Source organism: Grampus griseus, assembly GCF_964374135.1.
Source record: "Grampus griseus genome assembly, chromosome: 15".
In the NCBI taxonomy this organism is placed as follows: domain Eukaryota; kingdom Metazoa; phylum Chordata; class Mammalia; order Artiodactyla; family Delphinidae; genus Grampus; species Grampus griseus.
In genome coordinates, this window is record NC_139009.1 from 81,779,007 (window position 1) to 81,805,436 (window position 26,430).

Below are 26,430 nucleotides of genomic sequence, written 5' to 3' on the forward strand. Positions count from 1 at the left end.
TCCTTTATGCCCATCAATGCAGTTTAAAGAAACATAAGAATATAACCATCCACTATAGTTCAGACCGTAGATGTCTGAACATCTGTCTAAAAGCCCTAGGCAGATGGTCAGTATCAATATACAGGATCACATCTGTGGCTGTAATTGGGTAAAATGAAGTACTTGTCTCAGAAGGTACGGATCCCACCATGGAGAGCTACTCCACTTTCAGAATTTGGTTTCTATACTATCTCTGAATTCTGGAAATTAAAACCAACAAGCAACTAATCATGTTTCTTGCCCTTTATTGCTTTTCTAGCAGTTCTGCATCATGGAATGTATGATGTTCCTAGGTCAGTGTGCTAATACCTGGCTAGCTCACATTTTGGCATGATCAGAACTGTACTCTAGATACATTAATCATATAGTTGGAATGAAGAAATGGGTAGCAGGGAGATCAGCCTTCTACAGAGGGCTGGGAATGAAGCAGGGAAGGCATGAACAAAGGTGTGGCCATGGAGATGTAAAGGAATAGAATTAGGTAGGAGAGCCTGCAAAAACAGAACGTGATAGGATACAGCAAGTGATTGGGCTCCGGAGCTAAGGAAGGAGAGGAAGTCCATGGTTTTGAGTCTGTGAGGCAGCACTAAGAAAAGTAGGTGAATAAGAGAAAGAGCTGGGGGAGGGTGGAGAGGAATGTGAGATTCTGAACATGTAGGATCTAAGGTCTCAGTGGCTGGCTGTAAAGACTGGTTAGGAGCTCAAGGAAGACATCACAGTTAGGGATCTCAATGCAGTAGGCTCCTGGACAGAGATGAGAGTGAAAGCGGCAGGAGTGGATGAGCTCACCATGAGGAGGATGCAGAGAAAAAGAAACAGACCAAAGATTGAACCCTGGTAAAAAACCAAAACAAAACAACCAAGGGAGTGCAGTCAGATGACAGACAAAGAGTAGATGGTTCAAAGAGGGCATGATTGACAGGTCACAGGCTGCCAAGACATCAGGGAAGTTAAGGACTGGGAAAGGGCCACTGGTTTGGCCCGATGCAAGTAGATCATGGTGGCCCACATGTACAGATGCCCGAAACCAGATGCAGTGGACAGGTGGCCAGAAAGCAGGGCCCACGAGAGGTTCAAGGACTGGGAGAGAGAGAACGACTTCCAGAGCTCAGCAGCTACAATGGTTGATGTGTGGGGATTTTGTTTAGTTTGGGAAAATATGAGTATGCTGTAGGAGGAAGAGTACCTAAGGAAAGAACAAGCCAGGCCTGGAGAAGGATGGAGGGAGGAGATGAGGTCAGGGAACCAGAGGAGAAAAGGATCAGGCATTTCTTCCTCCGGGATGGGAGAGAAGCAGGGAGGCACGTAGCTAGGGAAAAACTGAAGGTGAAAACAATGAAAGTACAGGATGCTGCTCTAAAGGCTCTGTACACACGATTAATTTTCTTTTTAACCCAAAATGCTTTTCTCAATGAAATTTATGTAATTCAGTTGGGGCAAAGGGGGTTTCCAAATCTGACTAATCAGCAACACTAATTGGGAAAGTTTAAAAAATACAGATTCCTAGGCCTCAACCCAGCCCCACTGAATAAGAATTTCTGGCGGAGGGAGCCCAGGAACCTGAATTTTAAAGCCTCCTCAGTGATTCTGATGGTTAGCTGGGTTTGAGACCTCCTAGTATGTTTCCAACCAAAGACGTGTATCAAAATCATGGCGGGGGCAGACGTTGACTCTGCAGAGCACAGCTATTAATATTTTTAAAAGCTCCCCAGGTGATCTGATGGGCACCCTGGTTAAGAAACACGGTCAAGAAATGGGATTGAAAAAGCCACCTGGTTGGAAAGGATGCTGAAGTCGCCATGCAGATTGGTTCTCTGTTGTTGATATCACCTGGCAATTTCCTTCCGACATTTTTCCTATCAAAACAGCACCTGCTCCTAGCCTGGCTGTCACAGGTGGACGATATGATTCCCTGTGGCTTCTCAGTGCATTTCCACAGGCAGCCAGGCTGGTGGGGAGGTCATCTCTGCTATTTGGAGAGACACTGGAATTTTTTGAAGTCTCTTTAAGGGAAAGCATATAGAATAACATTGTTCTTTCTCTGAACTAACGACACACTGTACCTTATGAAAGAAACAGTAAGATGCAGAATGGAGACAAGGTGGTAGAAAAAGCAACGATGGTTCATGTTTCATTAATTCGAAAGAAAATCTGATCAAGCAGATTCATAATTAATTTGGTCTGAAAATTCCTTGCCCTCTTCTGTCGATTTTTCTTTTTTTTTTTTTTAAGCAGCAGCAACAATACAACAACAACTACAGAAATGAGAACCTGACACATAATTGTTTGGCTTTGAGGGAGGCTGCAAGCCCAGCTCTTTTAATGCCTCCCAGAGAAATACAACATTTTCTTTTATCCAAAATGGTGGTGTGATCCAATTCCTGCTCCAGCAGCCCCAGTACCTCATCTGTTGGAGTCTTTAAGTTTACGGCACAGACGGAAGCAGTCAGTTTCTCTCTTTTTATAGGACATTCACATTTGCATTCTCAACAGACAGTACAAGCCTCAAAGGCCATATTCCCCCCAGTGTAATAATCCTACACTTGAAATACGAACGATATAATAGCAGCATGAAAATATTCTTACCCCGATGAAGGCTGGCTCCAGCTGTGGCTTAGTAAGTCAAAAACTAGTAAACTTGCTTGTAATAACATCCTAAAAATTCCAAAGGTTATTTTCCCTCATCCACAGTTAAAAAGCCATCTCCTACAGAACACTGTCACATCTGTGACGTGTCCAGGATTAAGGCAAGAGGGTTCTTGCTTATAGTAATATGTCTGGTTAGAGATTAAAGAAAAAAACCTGTCTTGAGCTGTCAGTTAATATTTTTTCATTTAAAAAAAAAATCCATCTTCATGCTTCACAGCAGAACTGTGTGATTTTTAAACAGAGGTAAATTCTCCTATCAGGCATCTGATAGTTTTTTGCATGTCAGCGCAAGGCAAGCAAACAAAACACGACCCGCGAAGTTTCAAATGCATCTTAGTAACATAAACGGAAATTAGCTAGCTTTCTTTGATATCGAATTACCGAAGCATCTCACTGAAAAAACAAAATCCTCCTTGCAATTAATAAAGAATTGGGGTATTCTAACCAAGTTGAAAGCTAAGAACCTTCAAATTCCAAATCTTTCCATTCCTGGATGAGCTTTGGTATTCAGATGTTAATAGGATGCCTTTTTTTTTTTTTTTTGGCCAATGTTCAGGCCAAAGAGTCTGTGAAACAGACTTTTTCCATCCTATGACCTGTTTTAGAATTTCTTTCTTGCAAAATGTTAGTTATTTTACTTGGCGGATTGCCCAAATTCATTCTTACTTTCTCTCTTTCTCCTATTACTTTACCTCCTCTCCCTTCTCTTTTCTCTCCCTTCCTCACCCTGTCTCTCTTCTATTCTTTGATAAATTATGGATTTAAATGAAAATCCACTTGGCCCTACAGTCTATGTGAGATTTGGCAGGGTTACTGGAGTTAGCAAATAAAAATACAGAATCCTGGGGCTCCCTGGTGGCGCAGTGGTTAAGAACCCGCCTGCCAGTGCAGGGGACACAGGTTCAAGCCTTGGTCTGGGAAGATCCCACATGCCGCGGAGCAACTAAGCCCATGTGCCACAACTACTGAGCCTGCGCTCTAGAGCCCACAAGCCACAGCTACTGAAGCCCGCGTGCCTAGAGCCCGTGCTCCGCAACAAGAGGAGCCACCACAGTGAGAAGCCCGCGCACCGCGACGAAGAGTAGCCCCCGCTCGCTGCAACTAGAGACAGCCCGCACGCAGCAACGAAGACCCAACAGTCAAAAATAAAAAAATTAATTAATTAATAATAATTTAAAAAAAATACAGGATCACCAGTGAAATTCAAATTTCTGGTAAAAAACGTTTTTTTTTAGTGTATGTCTCAAATACTGCATGAGACATACTTACACTCAAAAACTATTCCTTGTTCATCTGAAATTCAAATGGAACTGGGTGTCTGGTATTTAATCTGGCAGTCCTGGTTTGGAGGTTAAACAGAGGGACATGAAACAACAAAGACATCTATTTACAACAACTGGAAGAAGAGACATTTCCATTCCCGTCCTCCTGAATGCTTTTGGTCTAGGTGTAACATTTTCTGTGGCATTACTTCAATTTATTTTTGATCAATCAAGTTTTACTAAAAGCTCCACAGAGGATATCACATCTCGATACTGAAGAAGTCCAGCCAGGGTTTCAGGGCTAACCCAGCACCACCCGAATCCAGAACTTGCAAAATCGGTCCCTCAGGAAACATGCAATTTTAGTCCAAGCAACAAAAACCGTACAAATATTCAAGCTTTAATGGCTCACTTTTCTTCAAAATTTGAACCTCAAATTTAGTACTTGCAAAGGCACTGAACTCTCTGCTGTTCTTACTCTGAGGCTGTGTAGCATGATTGGTAACAGTATTATTAGAAAAAACAACAGAATTCAAACGTACTTCAAAATGTAATGAAATGATCACCTCTTGGACATTGTAAGGGGAAGGTAAAAATAATGATATGCTACAGACATTTATAGATAAGATTAAAATCTTAATTATGCTAATTATTATTATTTTTTTTTTCGGTACGCGGGCCTCTCACTGTTGTGGCCTCTCCCGTTGTGGAGCACAGGCTCCGGACGCACAGGCTCAGCGGCCATGGCTCATGGGCCCAGCCGCTCTGTGGCATGTGGGATCTTCCCGGACCAGGGCACGAGCCCATGTCCCCTGCATTGGCAGGTGGACTCTCAACCACTGCGCCACCAGGGAAGCCCTATGCTAATTATTAATTCAAGTGTATTTTTCAACATCTTGAGTATACCCAGGGGTATCACACAATTCAGAAACGCTGTTCTCTTGTTCAGAGACACATTAATATTCAAATGTGTAAATTGTAAATTTGTAAATATACAAATAGTATTTGGAAGTAATTTGAAGTCTAATAGCTGAAATGAAGGCTGTATAGAAGCGTAGTTAAAAGCATGGACTCAGGAGGCAAAATGAGTTCAAATCCCAGCTCTGTCACACACTAGCTGTGTGACTCTGGGCCAGTTACTTACCCTCTCAGTGCATCATTTCCCTTATCAGTAAATGGGGATAACCATCCCAGAGAGCTGTGAGAATAATATGAGTAAAATGCTTAGAATAGTGCCTAGCACATAATAAATGCTCAGTAAACTTAAGGAGCGAGAGTCATACGACCTAGTCAAAACTGTCAATAGGAAAACAAAACTCACAAAATTAGAGAATGTCTCCATTTTTACAACTGGCTCATGAGAAAAAAGAGTTTTTTTCTTGTGGTCAAATGGATAATATCTATTTTTTTCAAAATTAAAAACAATGATATTTTACGTATTTAACCATTAAAAAATCCTCTGTTTTCAGAGTAATCTGCTTCTGGGGTTGAGTGAAAGTAACATCATCCTGTTTCAAGAAGTGAGGCTATACGATTACCAGTTCTATCCAACTAGTGCTTGTTTTTCTTGTCTCACCCTGCTTATTATTTTCCTTACTTGCCAAAACTCCAAAAGCAAATTAATAATATTCTCTCCCCCATCCCTACAAGCCAATTCATCTAACTCAACCCTCTAGCTTTAGCGTTAAACAGACTTTCAAATGAAATAGTCTCCAGTCGCTGGGTTTCCTGCCATCTGGTCACTCGTAACTTTGTCTGTGTTTTGAGCCCAGCACTGCTTAGATCCACACGACGGTGCAGCGCACGTGTCTGCAGTTTAAGGCGGCATCGAAGAAAGGGGGCTTTCAAGTCAGACAACTGTAGGGGAATATCCTGGCTGGGCCACACCACCTGTGTAAGCTCTTGTAGCCTCCGTTTCTTTATCTACAGACAGGGAGGTTCTAATGCTGTCGACGGTTCCCAGTTGCTATGAGGATTCAAAGAATTGATTCATCTGCAGGGTGATCCTGTGTTCCGTTTACACCGGCTGTCCCTGCATTACTGTTATATTATACAGCTCTCCTATTTTTAGAAAGCATTTAGTACACAGTCTGGCTTATAGTTAGTATTTGCTACCTCTTCATCATGATATACTGACACTGGTACTGTTTGAAAGAAATGCTTTAAATCCCACAGAGCCCTCATCTTTCAAGCAGGAATGGCCTGCCTAACACAGAAGGGTGAGTGCGCACGTGTGTGAATGCTTGGTCATCTGCCCGTTATCCCTACAGTCCCTGTCTCTTTGTATATTTCAGTCACTTAAGAAGCTCAGAGTGGAGATGGAATTCTCTGTGGCAGAGCCCTGAGGGCAGAGGCTTAAATATTTTACATGTTTTTGTGGGGATCATGTGAGCACTGCTTTACCAAAATACACTCTGCCAACAGCAGAAGGCCCTTTGAGGTGAGCAGGTGGGCCGGGGCCGGGGAGCTGTCCTTCGACTTCTGCCAGCTACTCAGACTGTCAAATGAATTCCAGACTCCAGCCTCTACTACTTCCAAGACCTCCATCACCAGGCAGAAATACCACCCTGACTCATCGCCTGTAACCAGGCTTCCTCCTGTCTCCTTCCGCAAGCTTTCTCACAGGCTCTGTGGGCTGCAATGCTCTCGACACTATGGAAGGAGAGCAGATATTCAGGGCTTGAAGGGAGACGCCAGCCCTCTGCTCAGAAACAGAATTTCTTCCTTAGTATCTCTTCTAGTCCGTGCGCCCTCTGCACCAGACCTAAAGCAGCAGCTCCAAGTGGCTCTGACCCAGCTGGGATCTCAGCTCTGCCACTGCCAACTGTGAGGTCTCACTCACTGAGACCTCGATTATCCCTTCTGTAATATGAGATGTAGTAATGTCACCTCACTGGGTTGTTGTGAGACTGAAATAAGACAACGTGTCCGGCAGAGTGCCTGACACGAGATAGACATTGAATGCTTGGGGAGTAGCATTTTGGTACTAGGCTGCCTGAGAGGGGACCAGCATTAGAGGCACAGGGGTGCAAAGAGAATCTGTGATCTGGGGGTGGGAGGGACGGGGGAGAACTCAGTTTGTAAATATACAAGCTCTGCATTTTGCAGATTTATGTCTAATTAAAATCCATAGAAAAGAAAGCACACATCAAGCTAACGGCATTTCTGAAAGAAGATACACGAAATGCACAGCGGATATATTCCAGACATCTTCTGTGTTATCCTGCATGCGTTCATTTACTCACACTAATAATCTTTTACTGAATAAGTATTATGTTCTAAATGCTGGGCCAGGCTTCAACACAAGAGTGTGAAGCAGCTTTATGAAAGAAAACACTTGGAGGAAGCATAATCAGCCTGTTAATGTCAGGCAATATTTATTGATTACACACTGCAATCAATACATATGGTAATATTTATTGATTTACCACAGTCTCCCTTGGCCAGAGTGACTCAGAAAAACACTGCCATCTGCTACAGTCACGCTGAATACAGAGGAGCTCCAGTTTATTAGTGAATGTCTCTTTGGACTGAAAGAGCTCTTTGCAAACGTGCCAAACTCACTTTCAGATACTGTCCACCTGAATCATTAAGTGAAGGAAGCAGTGGCTTCTGTGGTCTAGTTAGGGGTTGGTGAAAACTAACCCTTCCTGCATGGCATACACCCCAAACACCTACTTCTTGAGCCTGTGAATGGGTCCTGAAATTTTCTGAGTTGTCACTCCCTTGAGCTAAAGCTTTCCTTGGCCCTAATAGAATGCCTTGGGTCCTCTGAGGGGAGTCCTACCAGGCACCCTATAGGCACCCTATACACTAGCCTGTCAGGCAGTGTGGGCCAGAGAGATGGCCCGTGGCAGATGGGAGAGGCGACAGACTCACTGGAGGCAAATCTTTGGACAAGCTTCTTATGCTCTTTCAGCCCTGATTTCCTCTTCTGTAAAACAGGAAATAAGAACTTCCTTTCCAGGCTATTGGGAGGACAGAAGAAATCATCTTCATCAGGTGACCAAGTCGGGGTCAGAAACACTGCAGGGCCCCTACAGGTGGTTTCCTTTTTGTTCCTGACTCCCGTGGCACAAGCTATCTCGTTAGTTGGTCAGTAACCTCTACTGTGTTTTGTGAACATGGGTTGACCAAAAATGAATTTACGTAATGTGACCTGCATTTAAAAAATATTAACAAAAAAAAGAAAATGTCAGCGTCATGGTGGGTCCTGTTCTGTGACACTGTTGTTTGAAACATACACTCTCGGAGGATGTGACATATGGCGGACTGGGTAGGTTATATTTGAAAATTTGTGATGGGAGTGATCTCCAAAGAATGAAAGCTGGAACTTGAAGGGATATCTGTATGCTCATGTTCCTAGCAGCGTAATTCACAACAGCCAAAAGGTAGAAGCAACTCAAACGTCCATGGATGGATGAATGGATAAAGAAAAGGTCTATACACACAATGGAATATTATTCAGCTTTGAAAAGAAAGAAAATGCCTTCTTAAAGAGGAAGGAAATTCTGACACCTGCTATGACATGGATGAACCTTGAAAACATAATGCTAAGTGAAATAAGCCAGACACGAAAGGACAAATACTGTCTGATTCCACTTATATGAGGTCCCTAGAGTAGTCAAAATTAGAGAGACAGAAAGCAGAGTAGTGGTTGCCAGGGGCTGGAGAGAGGAGGAAATGGAGAGTTACTGGCTATGGCAATCTATTAATTTGGCCTATTAATGGGGACAGAGTTTCAGTTTGAGAAGATGAAGAGTTCTGGGAATACTTCATGGTGATGGGAGCCACAAACATGTGAATGTACTTAATGCCCCTGAACTGCACACTTAAAGATGGTTAAGACTATAAATTTTATGCTATGCATATTTTTTCACAATTAAAATTAAAACCCTTTAAATTACCCCAAAAAAGCTTGAGAAATGCTGACCTAGATGACACCTTGAGGAGAGGTATGTTTGGATGGAGTCCAGGTGTAGAGGAAAGAGAAAGCATCAGTCTAGGGGAGCAGAACAAGAGAGGGGAACAGACTTCCTAGTTTTGCTGAAGAATTTTCTTCTATGACCTCTGGGACCATGGGCCTTCCAGTCTGGTGTACAAACATGAAAGATAAGGTTTGCAGTCTTGTTCTGTGATGCCATAATTTCCAATCTACATTCCTGGATCTGTTTGCTGTTGTAATCTGACGGTATAACCAACACAACAGCAACATCTAATCTCCTTTTCAGGTACAACTGACAGCCTTCTCACCTCTCTTTTCCTTCAGCAATGGTGCCCAGCCCCAGCTGGACTTGTTGGTCTTTGAAGGCTGGGTCAGGGCCTTCCCTCCTTATCCACTGGACAAGCCATGCCTCTCAAAGGCCTTCGGTCTAACTTGTTCATCTTCATGACAAGGGGGTCCAAGGAGCCCTAGAGACCCTTCCCACGTTATTTTTTATTCTTAGTGTCTAAGCGTTGGAGAAATGGGATCTGGCCAATTTTCTCTAGGCCAAGTGTCTATACTAGATTTCTCATTTTCCTAGCAGACAGGAGCCTGGCAAATTACTTAAACAGATACGGAAAGGAAGTCTCTGGGGAAGGTACCTCGTGGGCTAAAAGAACAGTCACAGTTCATCATTTTAGACACGCATTGCTATGGCCAAAATAAATATCAGGAAGGTTTTAAACTTCTCTGGAAAAAAAAACAAAACATCTTTTGGTAACAGTTCTCAGATCGACTTTGATCTCTCAAATTCCAAAACCTATTATATGATCAGTTTGTATAATCTTATTATTAAAAGCACATGCGTAAGTGATAGATTTCTTTATATGTTTAGCACATAATTGTTCCTCTGTATATTTTCCCTCCATATTTAACATTTCCTAAGATAATTCTACAATGGGCAGAAGATATTTTTAATAAATAACTATGGACTGAATGTTTGTGTTCCCCTCCCCCCAAACTTATATGTTGAAATTCTAACCCCCATTGTGATGGTATTAGGAGTTGGGCCTTTGGGAGGTAATTAGTCATGAGGGTAGAACCCTCACAAATGGGATTAATGCCCTTATAAGAAGAGACACGAAAGAGCTTGCTTCTCCCCTCTCCGCTCTTTGCCATGTGAGGACATAGCGAGAAGATGGCCATCTGCGAACCAGGAAGTGGGCCAGACACTGAATCTGCCGGCACCTTGATCCTAGACTTCCTGGGCTCCAAAACTGTGAGAGAAATTTCTGCTGTTTATCAGCCACCTAGTCTACAGTGGCTTGTTACAGCAGCCTGAACTGATGGAGGTAAATACTTTTCATTGATATAAACACGCTTCACCTTTCACCTTTATAAATGACTCACAGGTGCACATCAGACATCCGGAAAGGAGCTTTGGGCATCACCGTTAGACCCACTCTGTTCCATCAGTCAGTGATATCCAAGTCTTCTAAGACATTTAAAATTAGAAGTCCGTGGTGGAGGTGAATTCTCCAGCCACCTCCTGGCTATGCATTCTCCTTTGGGGAGAGGTAAAGCCATGCACTGCTGGCCTCTGGTCCTATTGTCTGAAGGCTGGGAGAAGAGCTCATTCCGGCTGACATGTCTGGAGAAGACTGACCACTCTGCATTCTTCTTCACAGCTCCGGCTTCACTAGAAGACCTTTGTAAACTTAACCCTTTCTAAGCATGTCACCTTTTTTAAAGGAGAGATGACAATTCTCATTAAGCTCTGATCTGTACCAACTGCAGAGATAGGGTTGTTTTCTATCTTTTCTAAATCATGAATCCTATTAAATGCAGTAATAAGTATTTACTGAGTGCCTACTAGGTAATGGGCACTTTCCATATATTACTTCCAACTGCTATATTAACCTGGGAGAAATAAGATTTCATGGGCTGCTCTAATTCAGTTTGAGTTTATAGGAGTTTCCAAGTCTTTTACTGTACAATGTACACACCTGGTAGACCATTTCCTTCTGCTTCATTTTGTTAATTTTTTTCTTCTAGAAGTTTAACTATTTGTGTTTAATCCAATTTCCTTAATTTATGAAGGTCATTTTTGAATCCTCATTTATTCTTGAAAGTAACAGGTACTTCGTTCAAATGCGGACAGGTCCTCTGTTAGGAGTTTTCTGCAAGCCTACGCTTTTGACCTCTGACTTAAGCGTGGACTTGCCAGTGGTGGGCAAATCTGGATTAAGCAGGCACGGTGACCCTGTGAAATTGTGGTCTTTGCTGTAGCTTGGAAATCTCCATTTGCTCCTTATTCCTAGAACTTTCCTAGTGAAGATGACAAACTAACAGGATCTCAGTCTGCTCTTCCTCTGCAGGCACTACCTTAGTCACTTGCTCTAAAAAGTCATCACCATAGTCAAGGTCATGTAGGTTTTCTTCTATGTTGTCTTTTAGGAGTTTTATAGTTTTGTGTTTTACATTTAGGTCTGTGATCTATTCTGGGTTAATTTTAGTGAGGGGTGTAAGGTCTGTGTCTAGATTCATTTTTTTGCATGTGGATATGCAGTGTTCTACCACCACTTGTTTTAAAGACCATCTTTATCCATTGTATTGTCCTTGATCCTTTGTCAAAGACCAGCTGACTATATTTACGTGGGTCTATTTCTGGGCTCTCTATTCTGTTCCACTGATTGACTTATCTATTCTTTCGCCAACACCGTAGCTTTATAGTAAGTCTTGAAGTCGGGTAGAGTCAGTTCTCCAACTTTGTTCTTCTCCTTCAATACTGTATTGGCTATTCTATGTCTTTTGCTTTTCCAATGAGACTTTAAAATCAGTTTGTTGATATCCACAAAATACCTTGCTGGAATTTTGATTCAGATTGCATTGAATCTATAGACCAAGTTGGGGAATTTGTTTTTTATTAGAAGTATTCCATTATGTTTCCAATATATTGGAAAGTATTCCAGTATACCAAGATTGTTTATCCATGGACCAGCTGATGTATATTGGGGTTGTTTCCAGTTTTTGACTATCAAGAATAAAGCTGCTATTAAAATTCTTGTACTAATCTTTTTTTTTTTTTTTTTTGCGGTACGCGGGCCTCTCACTCTTGTGGCCTCTCCCGTTGCGGAGCACAGGCTCCGGACGTGCAGGCTCCATGTGGGATCTTCCCGGACCGGGGCACGAACCCGTGTCCCCTGGATCGGCAGGCAGACTCTCAACCACTGTGCCACCAGGGAAGCCCAAATTCTTGTACTAAGCTTTTAAAGGACATGCGTTTCTTTTTTTTCCCATGCTAATAATTACAAATGGAATTGTTGGATCTAGTACCAAGTGTGTGCCTAATTGCTGGGGAATGCAATAAATGTGTGTAAAAGGAACAGTTTTTAAAAATGGTTATGCCATTTTATGCTCCCATCAGCAATGCACTAGGGCTCCCATGGCTTCATATCTCCTGACTATTTGGTGGTGTTGGTCTTTTCAATTTTAGTCATTCTAGTGGGTATATACAGTGGTATCTCATTGTGGCTTTAATGTGCATTTCCCTGAAGATGAATATTATTAGTAAAATGCATGTTTTCAGTTCCTTACTGGACATTTGTATATCTTCTTTGTCTGTTCGAGGCTTTGCCCATTTAAAAAATTTGTGTCTTTATCATTTTGTTATTGAATTGTCAGAGTTCCTTATACATTCTGGATACAAACTATTTGTCAGATATATGTATTGCAAGTATATTCTCCCAGTTTGTGTCCTGCCTTGTCATTCTGATGACCAGATGTTTTGAATTTTGATGAAATCCAATTCATCGGGGTTTTCTTTTCTTTTCTGTGGTTTTGTGATTTCTGTAAGAAATCATTGCAGGTTGTGAAGATATTGCCCCATGTTTTCCTTTAGAAGCTTTATAGTTTGGGCCTTTAAATGGAGGTCTGTGGTCCATCTCAATTGTGTCTTAAGTGAGATTCAGAGTTTCCCCCAGTAGTTCCTCCAGCACCATTTGTTGAAGACTTGTCTTTGTCAAAAATCAGTTGACCATATATGTGTGGGTCTATTTCTAGACTCTGTTTTGTTCCATTGATTTGTCTGTCCATGTCAATGCCACACTACCTTCATTACTTTAGTTTTACAGTAAGTCTTGAAATCAGGTACTGTAAGGCCTCCAACCCTGCTCTTCTTCAAGACTGTTCTGGCTACCTAGGACCCTTGCTTTTCTATAAAAATTTTAGAATCAACTTGTCATTTTCTAGAAAAGTGCCCTGTTGGCCTTCTGATCAACACTGTGTTGTATCTGTATATCATTATGAGAAGAACTGACATATTAACATTAGGAGCCTTCCAATTTATGAACATCTCTCCATTTAAGTCTAAAATTTCTCTCATCAAGGTTTAATAGCTTTCAGTGTACAAGTCTTATATGTCTTTTGTTAAATTTATTAAGTATTTTATATCATTGCAAATGGGACTGCTTTTTAAATTTCATTTTGCAATTGTTTACTGCTATTAGAAACACAACTGATTTTTGTAAACTGACCCTGCTAAATTCTTTTATTGGTTCTAGTAGTTGTTTATTAAATTTCTTAGGATTTTCTCTATAAACAATCATTCATAAAGATTTTTCCAAAAGATTTTTCAATCTTTATGCCTATTATTTCTTTTTCTTGCCTTACTGTACTGACTAGAACTACAATGCTGACTAGAAGTGATAAATGCAGACATTACTGCTATGTTCTTGATCTTAGGAGGAAAGTGTTTGGTATTTCACCATTAAATATGACATTAGCAGTAGGTCTGGGGGTAGATGCCCTTTGTCAGATTAAACAAGTTCCCTTCTTGTACTAGTTTGCTGAGAGTTTTAAAAATCAAGGATGGGTGTCGAATCATGTCAGATGCTTTGCCTTCATTTTTTTAGAGGATCATATGGTTTTCTCCTTCATTCTATTAATACGGTGGATTACGTTAATTTTTCTTCTAACATTAAGCCAACCATTCATTCCTGTGATAAACCCTACTTAGTTATAACGAATAATGTCCTTTTCATATATCACTGGAACATATATGCTAATGTTTTATTAAGGATTTTTTAGTGTTTTTAAGAGATATTGGATTACAATTTTCTTTTCTTATAAGGTTTATGTCAGATTTTGGTATCAAGGTTATACTGGCCTTATACAATGAATTGGGTAGTTTTTCTTCCTCTTCTATTTTCTGAAGGAGTTTGTATAAGACTAGCAGTTCATTTGTCGGTGTTTCATTGGTAAAAACATTTCTTATTTAAGTTTTGATGGAATTTACCAGTGAAACCACCTGCCTCTGGAGGAATTTTCTTTGTGGAAAAGTTCTGATTACAAATTCAATTTCTTTAATAGCAATAGGGTCATTCAGATATTCTATTTCTTCATGTGGCAGTTATGGTAAGTTACTTATGGTAACTGTATTTTTCAAGGAAATTGACTATTTCATCTAAGTTGTCAAATTAATTAGCAGAAAGTAGTTCATAATATCCAGTTACTGTTGTTTAAACTTCTGTAGGCTATATAGTGATACCCACTCTTTCTTTGCTAATGTTAGTGATTTATGTTTCCCTCCTCTCTTCCTTGATTAGACTTGTTAGTGTTTTGTTAATTTCACTAAATTTTTAAAAGAACTAAAGTTTGGTTTTTTAATTTTCTCTATTGTTTAAAAATTTTTATTCCTATCTTTATTATGTACTTCTTCCTAATGATGTGGGTTTAATTTATTCTTCCTTTCTGGCTTCATAAAGTGGAAACATAAATTACTGATGTTCAACTTTGTTCTTTTCTAGTCGTGTAAAGCTATACATTTTTGTGTGTGTGTTGTTTTAGCAAAGCCCATAAATTTTCATAAACTGTACATGCATTTTCATTCAGTTAAAATTTTTTCTAATTTCCTTTGTGATTTATTCTAACTCAAAAACTATTTAGAAATGTTATTTAACTTTCAAATATTAGGCATTTTCTAGAATTTCCTTGCTATTGACTTATAATATAACCATGCTGTGATCACACAACACATTCTGCAAGATTTTAATCATATGGAATTTATCTATATGTCTTTTATTGTGCACAGTAAGGTCTTGCTTCATGTGTACTTGATAAGATTACATATCTTGCACCAGTCGGCTGTAGTGTTTTATAAATGTCAATTAGGTCAAAGTGGTTGATAATGTTCAAATATTCTATATACTTCCTAATATTTTGTTTAATTTTTCTACTGATTACTGAAGAAATGGATGTTAAAAATCTCTATTATTATTGTTCTGTCAGTTTTTGTTTCATATATTTTGATAATCTCTTAGTAAATACGTACATATTTATGACTGGTCTGTTTTCCTCATTAACTGACCTTTTTAGCATGATAAAATGTCCTTCTTACCTCTTCTAATACTCTTTGTCTAGAAGTCTGTTTGGTAGTTTAATAGTGTCACACTAGCTTTCTTATGCTTACGGTTTACACAGTCTATCTTTTCCTCTTCTGGCTTCAACCTACTGTGTTTTTATATTTAAATTGTATACCTTATAGACAGTAGGCAGTCTTTCAAATCTAATTTATTTTGGTATTTTATTTTAATCCCTCCAATGACATTTACGCTTTTTTTGGTATTTTTTTTTAGTGGTTTTTCTGGTTATTACACTATGCATCCTTAACTTATTGCCAGTCTACTTGGATTTAATATTGTATCACTTCACATAAAATGTAAGAATCTTAAGAGTCATGCAATTCCATTTGCCCTCTCTTATCCTTTGTGGTATTTTTGTCATACATTTTACATCTACATACATCATAAGTCCCATAAAAGAGTATCTTGTTTTTTACATTACATAATCTTTTATATTTACATATATATTTATCATTTCCTGTAAATACTTCCTTCGTGTAGGTCTGAACTTCCCCCTGATATTATTCCCCCTCAGCGTGACAAATTTCCTTTATCACTGATTGTAGTGCAGGTCTTCGGAAATAAATTCTCTCAGATTTTGTAAAACCAAAAATGTCTTTATTTCACCTTGTTTTGAAGGATATTTTTGCTAGATTTAGAATTCTAGCTTGATAAAGTTCTTTATTTTTTTTTAATTTATTGTTTTTATTTTGTCTTCCAGCACTTTAAAGATGTCTTTGAATAATATTCTAGCCTCCGTTGTTCATGGTGGGAATCCTTTGGTTAACTGCGTCACTGTTACCTTTTACATAATATGTCATTTATCTCTGGCAATGTTCAAGATTTTTCTCTTTATCTTTAATATAGGTTTTAGCAATTTTACTGTAACGTTTCAAGGTGTGGTTTTATTTTATTTATCCTGCTTAGGATTTGTTAAGCTTCTTGCATTTGTAAGTTAATGTGTTCAGCCAGTTTGGGATGCCTTCAGCCATTATCTCTTTGAATATTTTTTCTGATCTGTTTTTTCTGTCCTCTCCTTCTCAGACCCCAATTACATGTATATTATACTACTTGATATTGTCCTATAATTCACTGAGGTTCTGTTTATTGTTTTTAATCTTCATTCTCACTGTTCTTCATATTGGATAATGCTTATTGATCTGACTTTAAGTTTACTTACCCTTTATTTGGTCATTTCCATTCTTCACTAAGGCTATCCAGTGAAATTTTTGTTTCAAATATTTTACTTTTCAGTTCCAGAATTTTCACTTGGTTCTTCTTAATCATTTCCATTTCCCTGCTGAGAGTCTTCTTCTTTCAATTATTATGACCATGTTTTCCTTTATATTCTTGAATATATTTTAACACCTGCTTTAAAGTTATTGCCTGAAAATTCCAACATTTAGGTTACTTCAAGTTCTATTATAGCAATTACATTTTTTCTTGATTATGAGTAACAGTTTCCTACTTCTATACATATCTGTTAATTTTTGATTAGATAATAAATATTATGAATGACATGTAATAGAGGCTCTAGATCTGTTTTATTCCTTTAAAGAGTGTCAATATTTTTGTTTCAGACAAATTACTAGCTGAACTTGTGAATGCTTAGGATTACACTTTGTTATGATCTACTTTGGTTTTGCCCTTAGTTTTAGGATGAATCCTTTATTCTTAAGGCGAGGCCTTTCTGAGGGTTCAGACAAAAACCCAAGTGTTTGCCAAGTCCCTATAACTTGGGTGAGATTCAAATTCCAAACTCTACAGGCAATCTTTGTAGGCAGTAGGCAGCCATTGAAATGTATGCTCACCTTTTCAGCTCTCTAGCTATTGTTTTCCACTGGGCTCACTGGCCTTTCTCCCATACCTATGCAGTTTAGAAGTCACCCAAGCATGGAGGAGAATTTATATACAGAAGTGGAACTCTCTTCTCTATGGCTGCCTCCTTTCTGGAATTTCTTCCCTTAAATCCCAGCCACTCTGGCAGCCTTGAACTCCATCCTCATACACTTCAAGAATATATGATTGTGGCCTTGAGTTGTAGTTACTCTTGGTGGAATGGGGAGTGCCCTCAGGAGAGAAGCTGTAAAAACGTAGGTCTCATGCATTCCAATTCTTTCTCTCAAGGATCAAGTTGCCAACATTTCTGCCTTCTTTTGATCAGCCTCTAGTGTCTTCAAATAGTTTTGTTTTGTAAAAAATATTTCATCCAGTTTCTTTTTCTTTGTGGTACACGGGCCTCTCACCGTTGTGGCCCCTCCCGTTGTGGAGCACAGGCTCCGGACGCGCAGGCTCAGCGGCCATGGCTCACGGGCCCAGCCGCTCTGCGACATGCGGGATCTTCCCGGACCAGGGCACGAACCCATGTCCCCTGCATCGGCAGGCGGACTCTCAACCATTGTGCCACCAGGGAAGCCCTTTTTTTTTTTAAGATTTTAACATACAAATGAGGTCATATGGTATTTGTTTTTCTCTGTCTGACTTATTTCACTTAGGATGATGCCCTCAACGTCAATCCATGTTGTTGCAAGTAGCAGGATTTCCCTCTATGGCTGAATAATATTCCATTGTGTACAGATACCACATTTTCTTTAGCCATTCATCCATCAGTGAACACTTAGGTTGCTTCCATGTCTTGGACATTGCAAACAATGTTGATCTCTCGTTTTTAAAAGAGGCTAGTGAGGAAAGATGCTTTTTCAGAAAATGAGCTGTCTGGATACTCTCAATTTTATACTACAGTTTAAAACCAAAAAATGGCTTAAAATGACTCACAGGTCATGGAACTATACAGACAGAGGGATGTATAGGCATTACTGAAGCCAAGTCTGTCCCACCAAACCACAAATGTAGAAGAGGTATCTTTCCTAGTGCCTGTGGGTATGTTATTTACAGTTTTCAGCTCTCCTTCACCTCGTTGGTTTCCATGGAGCTCATAATTTTTGGTCTGTCTTACCACCTTCTTCCATCTTCTGGCATCTGTATACTCCTGATTCTCCTGACCTGGCTTCTAAATCATTTTGATTGCTCTGACCCTTAATGTTGAGTGTCCTCTCAAAATCCATATGTTGAAGTCCTAACCTCCAGTACTTCAGAATGTGATTTTATTTTGAGATAGCATCTTCACGGGGTAATCAAGTTAAAATGAGAACATTAGGGTGGGCGATAATCCGACATAACTAGTATTTTTATAAAAAGGGGAAATTTGGACACAGAGACATGCAGAGAAGGAAGATGATGTGAAGAAACACAGGGAGAAGATGTTTATCTACAAAACAACGAACAAGGTCTGGAATTGATCCTTCTTTCACGGAAGAAACAAACCCTAATGACTGATCTTGGGCTTCTAGCCTGCAGAACTGAGACAATAAATTTCAGTTGTTTAAGGGACCCAGCTTACGCTACTTTGTTACAGCAGCCCTAGCAAACTAATACACTTACCACTTAACAAATAAATGGGTCCCCACTTTTCTCCTTGGTTCTGACTTATGACCTTGTTTTGTCTCCTAAGATCCCCTGACCCCTCAGTATGGTAAATGGCCAAAAAAGCTGAATATCCAAAGATGTGTGTCCGAATTTTTTCACTTAAGTTGAATGACTTTTCTGATCCTTAGATTCCTTATACATGAAATAAGGATATTGTCTTACCTATCTGTCTGCATAGATAAAGCTCAGATAGGATACCACACAGAGACTGTAAAATGCTACGCAAGTCTAAGGCATCCTGAGTCCCTGCTCTTTATTCATAATGAGCTGCTCCTCTTGCCTAATTATAACAGATCACGGTTAGAAGGTGCTTTGGGAGGATCAAGTTTAGAATTCTCCACTTTTAAGAGGGATACTTGCAGCCTCAGGCTTTATTTCTGCTGTTTCTAGTTCAAGAGACAGGATATGAGATGGATGACTAAGTCTGTTTTGCTCAAAGAGACAAGAATGTGGGGTGATGCTTCAAACTCTCACTGTTCACAAATCTCCAGAGGGTTTAAAAATAATTCCTCAGACAACATATTTATTTTGATTAGGTAATGAGTTATGGAAACCAATTCTTTTAGAGAATGGACTTTTCGGAGATGTATAAGGGGTGGAGAACTTTAGCGGCACATCAAACTGTATTAACAAAATCGGAGCCCACTGAATGTGATTTTAAATTTGAAAAAATTAAATGCAGGATGCTAGCAGCTTTCCAAAATATTTTGTATGCTCCTTTGCCTGTTTTTAAGATGATTTGTTAACGAGAATTTGAAAAATTGTTGTTTCTACAGTAATTAACACTTTTATAAAATTATTTATAAAAAAATATAACTTACTCCCAAATAGTTGACATTCTAGTTGCATAAATTCTTATGTAGTCTCAAACACCGCTCAAAAGAACTACATATTTAAATGATTCTACCCATTTCAGTTCTCTAGAATGCCTCCAGATGGCATTAAAACCCTTTTCCTACTATATTTTACAATCAAAAATTTAAAAATTAGTAATATTTTAACCATTTAAAACCAGTCACATTCATTATATCATTAGAAATCATGATAATGGAACTATTTTGAACTTTTAGGGTAACATCTTAAGAAACATGTAGTCATAACCTTTATGAAACAAACAGTCATCCTATGTAAGCCAAAGGCTCTTCCTAGATTGAGAAACAGATCTTGGACAAATACACTCAATAATGTTATATCGTAAGCTGTCATTTCTAATGAATAGCACTTTAAATGCTTAGTAATAAGAGCACTGGTCCAAATATAGATATATGCACAAAACTGTCTTATAATAAGAAAATACATTTAACTCCTCAGAAATGATAAAAAATAATGATTTTTAAGGAGTAAACCTGTTACTAATTCCTATGGAGCTAAAGTAATTTGTTAGCTTGTGAATTATGTAAACTTTGGCATATAAATTTGGCATCGAATTAATCGTCAAAACATTTTTTGGACTGCTTGGCTATCGAGAGGAAAAAGACAAAACGTAGAGTGAAGAACATGTTTTAAAAGCCTCTTCTTATCTTTTCAAAACTGTGTTTGTTAACTCAAAACTATGAACAAACCCTTGAGGGTCCAGAGATATCTATAACTGTATATTTCACATAATTCAGAGGTCAGGTTGCAAAGGGCAGGCTTTAAAATGACACTGGTACTTCCCAGGTGTGCAGGACAGACTATCTCCTAGTATGTGTGAAAAGTCCTCTAATTATTTATGACAGTGATGGAAGTTGCCAAGCAAATTCCAAAAGCTTTCCTCCCCACCCCCTGCCAAAATAATACCGTTAAATCTCGTTACATTTGTACTTTATGAAGAGGAGCCTTGTGTTTTCAAGATTATTCTTACTGGGCTAAAGCATAAGAAAGACCTCAAAATGCATATGCACCCAAAAGCATTAAAAAACACATTATCATGAGAAAGAGAACCACAGGCTTCTTTCCATTATTACTGTTACTATAACAAGTTATTTGCGCAGTTCCATATTATAAGCATATTAAAGAACAGTCATCTCGGGATAGAAACAGGAAACAGACTTACGATGTATTCGATGTGCCATTGTCTGGACTCCCTGGCTCAGCATCACCTTTCTCTTAAAAAGGAAGAAAATACCAACATGTGAGCGTTACAGCCTATAAGATTTAAGAGAGGTTCAATATATTTCCACACTCCTACTAACAACCATTCAAAATGTGCAGCAGGAAGCTTTTCAAACATCTTTTTTATTGTCCAAGAACCGGATTTGCAAAATAATTTCTTCTTTGTAATACAATGGCCCGGGCAAGGATCTGTGAATAGGTACTACGGAGCTGTTTGCAAACAAGCAGAGGTTCAGAGTGGAGACCCTGCCAAAAGATGAATACCTTACAGATGGCATCTGTTTCCTTCTACTTCTTTTACAGAAAACTTAAGGAAATAAACCCCATTAGCATTCTAGATGCAAGGCGTTTTGAATTCCGATCCCTTCTGCAAACACAAGCTAAACCAGGTCAGGTGACATCAGAACTTGGAGGAGAGAATTTTACACAACACTGAGGTTGCACCCCAGCTTACAAGATTCCCAAGAATTACACGCCACAGAGAGCCCCAGCAGCAGGTTCTGGGGTCACCCTGTTAATGCAGAATAAGATATAAATCAGAAATCCTTCCTGGCCATCTGAGAGACTAGTTAAAGAAATGTTTCTGCCGTCTGTGGTCACCGAGGATTGAATGGGTTTTAATGAAGGGAGCCTGGAACCAGTTCGTTTCTTGTAGTTTTAAAGGGCAAATTCCTCTTGCAGTTGACGTAATGTAAGTCTTAGATCCTCGACCATTGATGGCTTGACACCATACATCCTTATATTGTAAGGCATTTCTTTTTGTTTTCTTGAGGCTATGGGATGGAGGAAGGTCATGACTGCCATTGTGAGTTAGCTGTGGTTAGTTAGGCTGGTTATGTAGTGCTAATAGTTTAACATACCCCAGAGAAGGTTATGAGTTGCAAGAGATGGGCCTGATGGTGGCAACTTGCTTTGCTTTGCTCTTTCAAGCCAGGCCTGGAGACCTCACAGAATCCCCCAGTCTGCTGTTTAGGGCTTCAGGCCTATGTCCTGTACCAAGTCCCTTTTGTCAGCTGTAGCCATTAGCTTATTGTCACCGAGGCTTGGGAATGACCCCCTAAATTACATGATGAACACATTCTGAAGATATCGTCCAAACTGAACTCAAAAGTAAACTTTATAATTTCTTTTCCTTTTAGTTCTTTCAAACAGAACGGTTGTGAGAGAAAGAAGACAGTGACATATAGTGCACACATCTATCTCAGATGTAACTCTGTGCTAATGTATGTCTACACACTGCCGGGACATACGTGAGGGGCAGTCACCTTGTGAAAAGTCACATCTATTTTAACTGCCTCAATAGCAAACACTGACGGAGTCCCAGTACGTGGGAAACCATGCTGAAGTAAAAATAGAGGCAGAGAATTAATAAACTTGCTCTAAAGCTTGTACGTTCATAATATATTTTCTCTTCCAGGCCAGGTTTGTTGTAAACTCACTTAGGAGACATGCAAGACCTTGTCAACTGGCTTTGGTGCTAGAAAATAACCTTAGTACTGTCCAAAATCACTTTTCAAATGAGAAACCACAATTCCTGCCAGAATCCTAAAGTACAGAGTTGTAACACCTGCATCACCTAAGATAAAACTAAATGGAGGTTTAATTTTTCTCAAACATAGCGATCTTTTTTTCCCCCTTTAATTTGGAGAAATTGGTTACTTTCCCTGGTCTGGAGCTGCCAGAAGTTACCCCACATCCAATCATCATCAGGAATGTAGGCAGCAGGCTCAGAAGCCCAGGAGTAAACGTTTCTCAACAACTTATGTCATTAAAAAAAAGGAAATCAATCTGATACATGAAGACAGTGTTTGGATGTCTGAATAAATATGTTTTACCTTGACCAACAATGCTGCCAGATACCCCGTGGGCTGAGAGGACAGAGGCCTTATTGCACATGGGATCTGGGGGCTGCGGGAATCGGGAGCGGGAACGGCGCAGGAACAAAGCTGCAGCTGGTTATCTCTGCTCTTAGCAGCACTTATGTTGTGGCAACAGGGAAAACAGAATCGGTTCTGGCAAACAGGAAGGATGCAATGGGGCCACACTGGGCATGTATGAACAGTCGGGGAATGACTGCTCTCAGTGGATCATGAATTAACCTTTTTGGAGAAAAGGAAACGCAGGATGGAGTCAGGAAGTAAAACTCCGTTTGCCCTTCAGAACACAAAATTCTCCCCAATATCTGGCAATTTTACGTGATGTAATTTCTGAAGTTAACTTGAAGTGTCTCTGTGCACAAGCCATGGAGAATCATCGGCTCTTTATCAGGACCCAAGGGAAAATGATGAATGGGAGCCGGAAAAAATCCTCAGTAAGGGATTTTTCAGCTGGGTGCTCAGATGTTTCCTCTCCGCCGCCAATGAGGACTGTTGGGGCTTCGTCCTGATTATTCCAGCTGTTTTCATGATAGATTCAACACTGCTCTCCTAGGGAAGGAACCTGCATTGATCTTTAAGACACTGGGCATAAGAGAGAGGCTCAGGTGCAGTGTGGTCCTTTTGCAGGCAAACATATAATTAAAGAGAGAAAGAGAAAAAACGAGCCATAGAAAGTAAATGTATACATTCACACTCACATATAAATACATATGTAGGTGTATATGTATATGACATGTATACTTTCAACTTGACACTCCATATTTGTCTACCTGAGTCTTCCACAGTACCAAACATATATTACATGCTCAGTATATGTCTTCTGTCTGATGACCTATCATTAATGCAGTGTCCCACGCTACAGTGGGAAAAGAGGAGAAAGGTACACACACCACTGAGACGGTGTACAAGTTAAGGTATGAAACAGCTTGATGCCTCCAATAGGTCACTTAAAAAATTACAGTAACTACATGTTTAATCCAGTAAATCTACCAAGGACTTTTATGTCGAGTAGTCTCTCTGGAAACATAGATAATATCTAATTCACGCCCCTTCAACTGGAAATGACTGCACTGCTGGAGTACCATAATTAGCGCTATGAAAAGGAAATCAAAATAGACCTAGGCTGTATTCTGCTTCGAAGGCAAGTTTTGCTGTGCTACCACTTTATAATAAAAGGAATCTGTGCTCAGCGTAAAGAAAAAAAAACTGAACAGTAGAGAAAAGGTAACGGCTCTGCTTGCTTTTGTCATTAGTCCTGTTAGCCCTGCAACTATAACGCTAAGTAATATGCTTATTTCTAGATGAATCAACTTCAGACAGTATGTAATAATTTCTGATATGAAAAATAAGAGATAAGATATTTAATACACTTACACTGCCACCTCCCTTCCGCTTAAAATTTTTGTTAGTTCTGTTAAACTTTAGTGTCTAGTGGGTATTTTAACTTTGAATAAATTTAACCTATTTTTTGATTAAACAGCTTCTGACAGTACCTTTTCTTTTGTACTACGCAAAGTGAGGCAACTCACATCCCACTATGCACAGATATACCTTTCCTCCGGCATAGCCAAGATTTAAAATATTTATATTCTGTTCAGTAACTATTAATGAGTCATCCTCATTAATATTAATTTTATCAATAATTTAATTTTGGGAATTGCCCATAGGCCATGAGAAAAATTATACATGAGTAACGGAATTTACAATATTATAACAACATATATATCAGCCTCTAAGGAACAGTAGAGAGACTGGACCTGCACGGAGGGACGGCCACTACACTTGAAAGAAGGCAAGGGTTCCCAGTATTTACGTCAAATGGATTCTCATTCTTATATCTCATCATGGCACAGGTTCATTTGTCTCAAGTAAAGGCTATGCTTTTCCTAAAGAGAAATTCAATAGAGCATGCATGTAATGTGTACAAAAATGTTTATATACAGTTTTTAAAAAGTAAAATGAGTTAACTGTAAAAACACCTTCCAGGCCCAGAAAGGGGACACTGACAAGAAATAACCCAGAAGCCTCCTGAGCTTGTGTCCTATTCAAGCCCAGCTAGCTAGCAATGGATTTTTGTGTTAATCATTCTCCCTTTCTTGACAGTTTCTGCCACCATGAATTAATTTGTAAATAAAAGTCTTTAGTTTTTCCTGATTTTAAATTTCGTATGAATGCAATCATAGTGTAGGCATTCTTCTGGGATTACTTCTGTCATTCAATGATATGACTTTAGATTCAGCCAATGTGATGTGCATAGCTTTGGTTCATTCACCCTCACTGCTGTGCAGCATCTCCTTATAAAAATCTGTCATTTTGGGCTTCCCTGGTGGCACAGTGGTTGAGAGTCCACCTGCCGATGCAGGGGACACGGGTTCGTGCCCCTGTCCGGGAAGATTCCACGTGCCGCGGAGCGGCTGGGCCCATGAGCCATGGCCGCTGAGCCTGCGCGTCCGGAGCCTGTGCTCCGCAGCGGGAGAGGCCACAGCAGTGAGAGGCCTGCGTACCGCAAAAAAAAAAAAACAAAAAACTGCCGTTTTCCTTTATTTGACACTTTTTCGGTGTTCTACTTAAGAAATACATCAGAAAGATGTTCTCTATTACCTTTTGAAAGTGTATAATTTTACTGTTCACATTTAGGTCTTCTACAAATACCTGGAATAGTTTCTGTATATGATGTCAGGTAGGAGATAGCTTCCTTTTTTTCCCTATAGATAACCAATTATTCTGGTACTATCTATTAAGAAGCCCATTCTTTCCCCATTGATCTACATTTTAGCTCTGACACGAATCTAGTTTTCATAAATCTGTGGTCTGTTTCTGGGTCCTTTACATCTGTTTCATTGCTCAATTTATTATTATCTTCATTACTTAGCTAAAACATTTATTCATTCATTCACTCATTCATTCATTCATATAATAATATTAGTAAGGCAAGGCTCCAACCTGGTTCTTCTTAAGGAGTGTCTGAGTTATTTTTGGTTCCTTGTTCTATCAAATAAATTTGAGAATCACCTTGTCAAATTCCAGATACACGGCTGCTGTTGAGAAGTCAACTGGAAGTTTAATTGTTACTTCTTTGAAGTTATTAAGGGCACTTTAAGAATTTTTCCTTTACCTGTGTGGCTTGCAGTTTCACTATAATATGTCTAGGGTGGACTTCTTTTTATCTATCCTGCTTAAGATTCATTGGGTTTCTTGAATCTATGGGTTAGTGTCTTTCAATTCTGGAATATTTCCAGCCATCATCTCCTTTAATATTCCCTCTGTTCCCTTATCTTTTTCTGGAATTCTAGTTAAATATATTTAGGCCTTCTCACTTTATACTCCAGGTTTGTTAACTTCCTTTTCATATTTTCCATTTCTGTCTCTCTAGGTTGCAGTCTAGATAATTTCTTAAGTTCAGTTTCCTGATTCATTACTTTTTCTTCACCTATGTGTAATCTGCTGTTAAACCTGACCAAAGAAATTTTATTTGTTATTATTTTCTAACTTCTAGAGGTTCTGATTAGTACATTTTCAAATGTTTTTGTTCTTTATCATATTTTCAATTCTCTCATTTCCGTAAATTAAAGTAAGCACTCTTACGTTATATTCTGGGCTTGGTAATTCCAATATCTGAAGTCCTTGGAGATCTCTCTAATTCTCTGCTGTCTGTTCTTTTTCCTTGCTCTTGTTTCATTGCACACAAGTGTTTTTGA

The 26,430-nt window shown here is 39.3% G+C and overlaps 1 protein-coding gene across 2 annotated transcripts in view; it reads right to left on the bottom strand.

Moving 5' to 3' along the window:
• AFF3 (ALF transcription elongation factor 3) overlaps positions 1–26,430 on the bottom strand; it is a 558,275-nt gene that overhangs the window by 154,521 nt on the left and 377,324 nt on the right. For both annotated transcript variants that reach the window (XM_082672922.1, XM_082672923.1), the window contains one exon: positions 20,797–20,848. In XM_082672922.1, the coding sequence (XP_082529048.1) occupies positions 20,797–20,848 (52 nt within the window). The remainder of the gene's footprint in view (positions 1–20,796; positions 20,849–26,430) is intronic.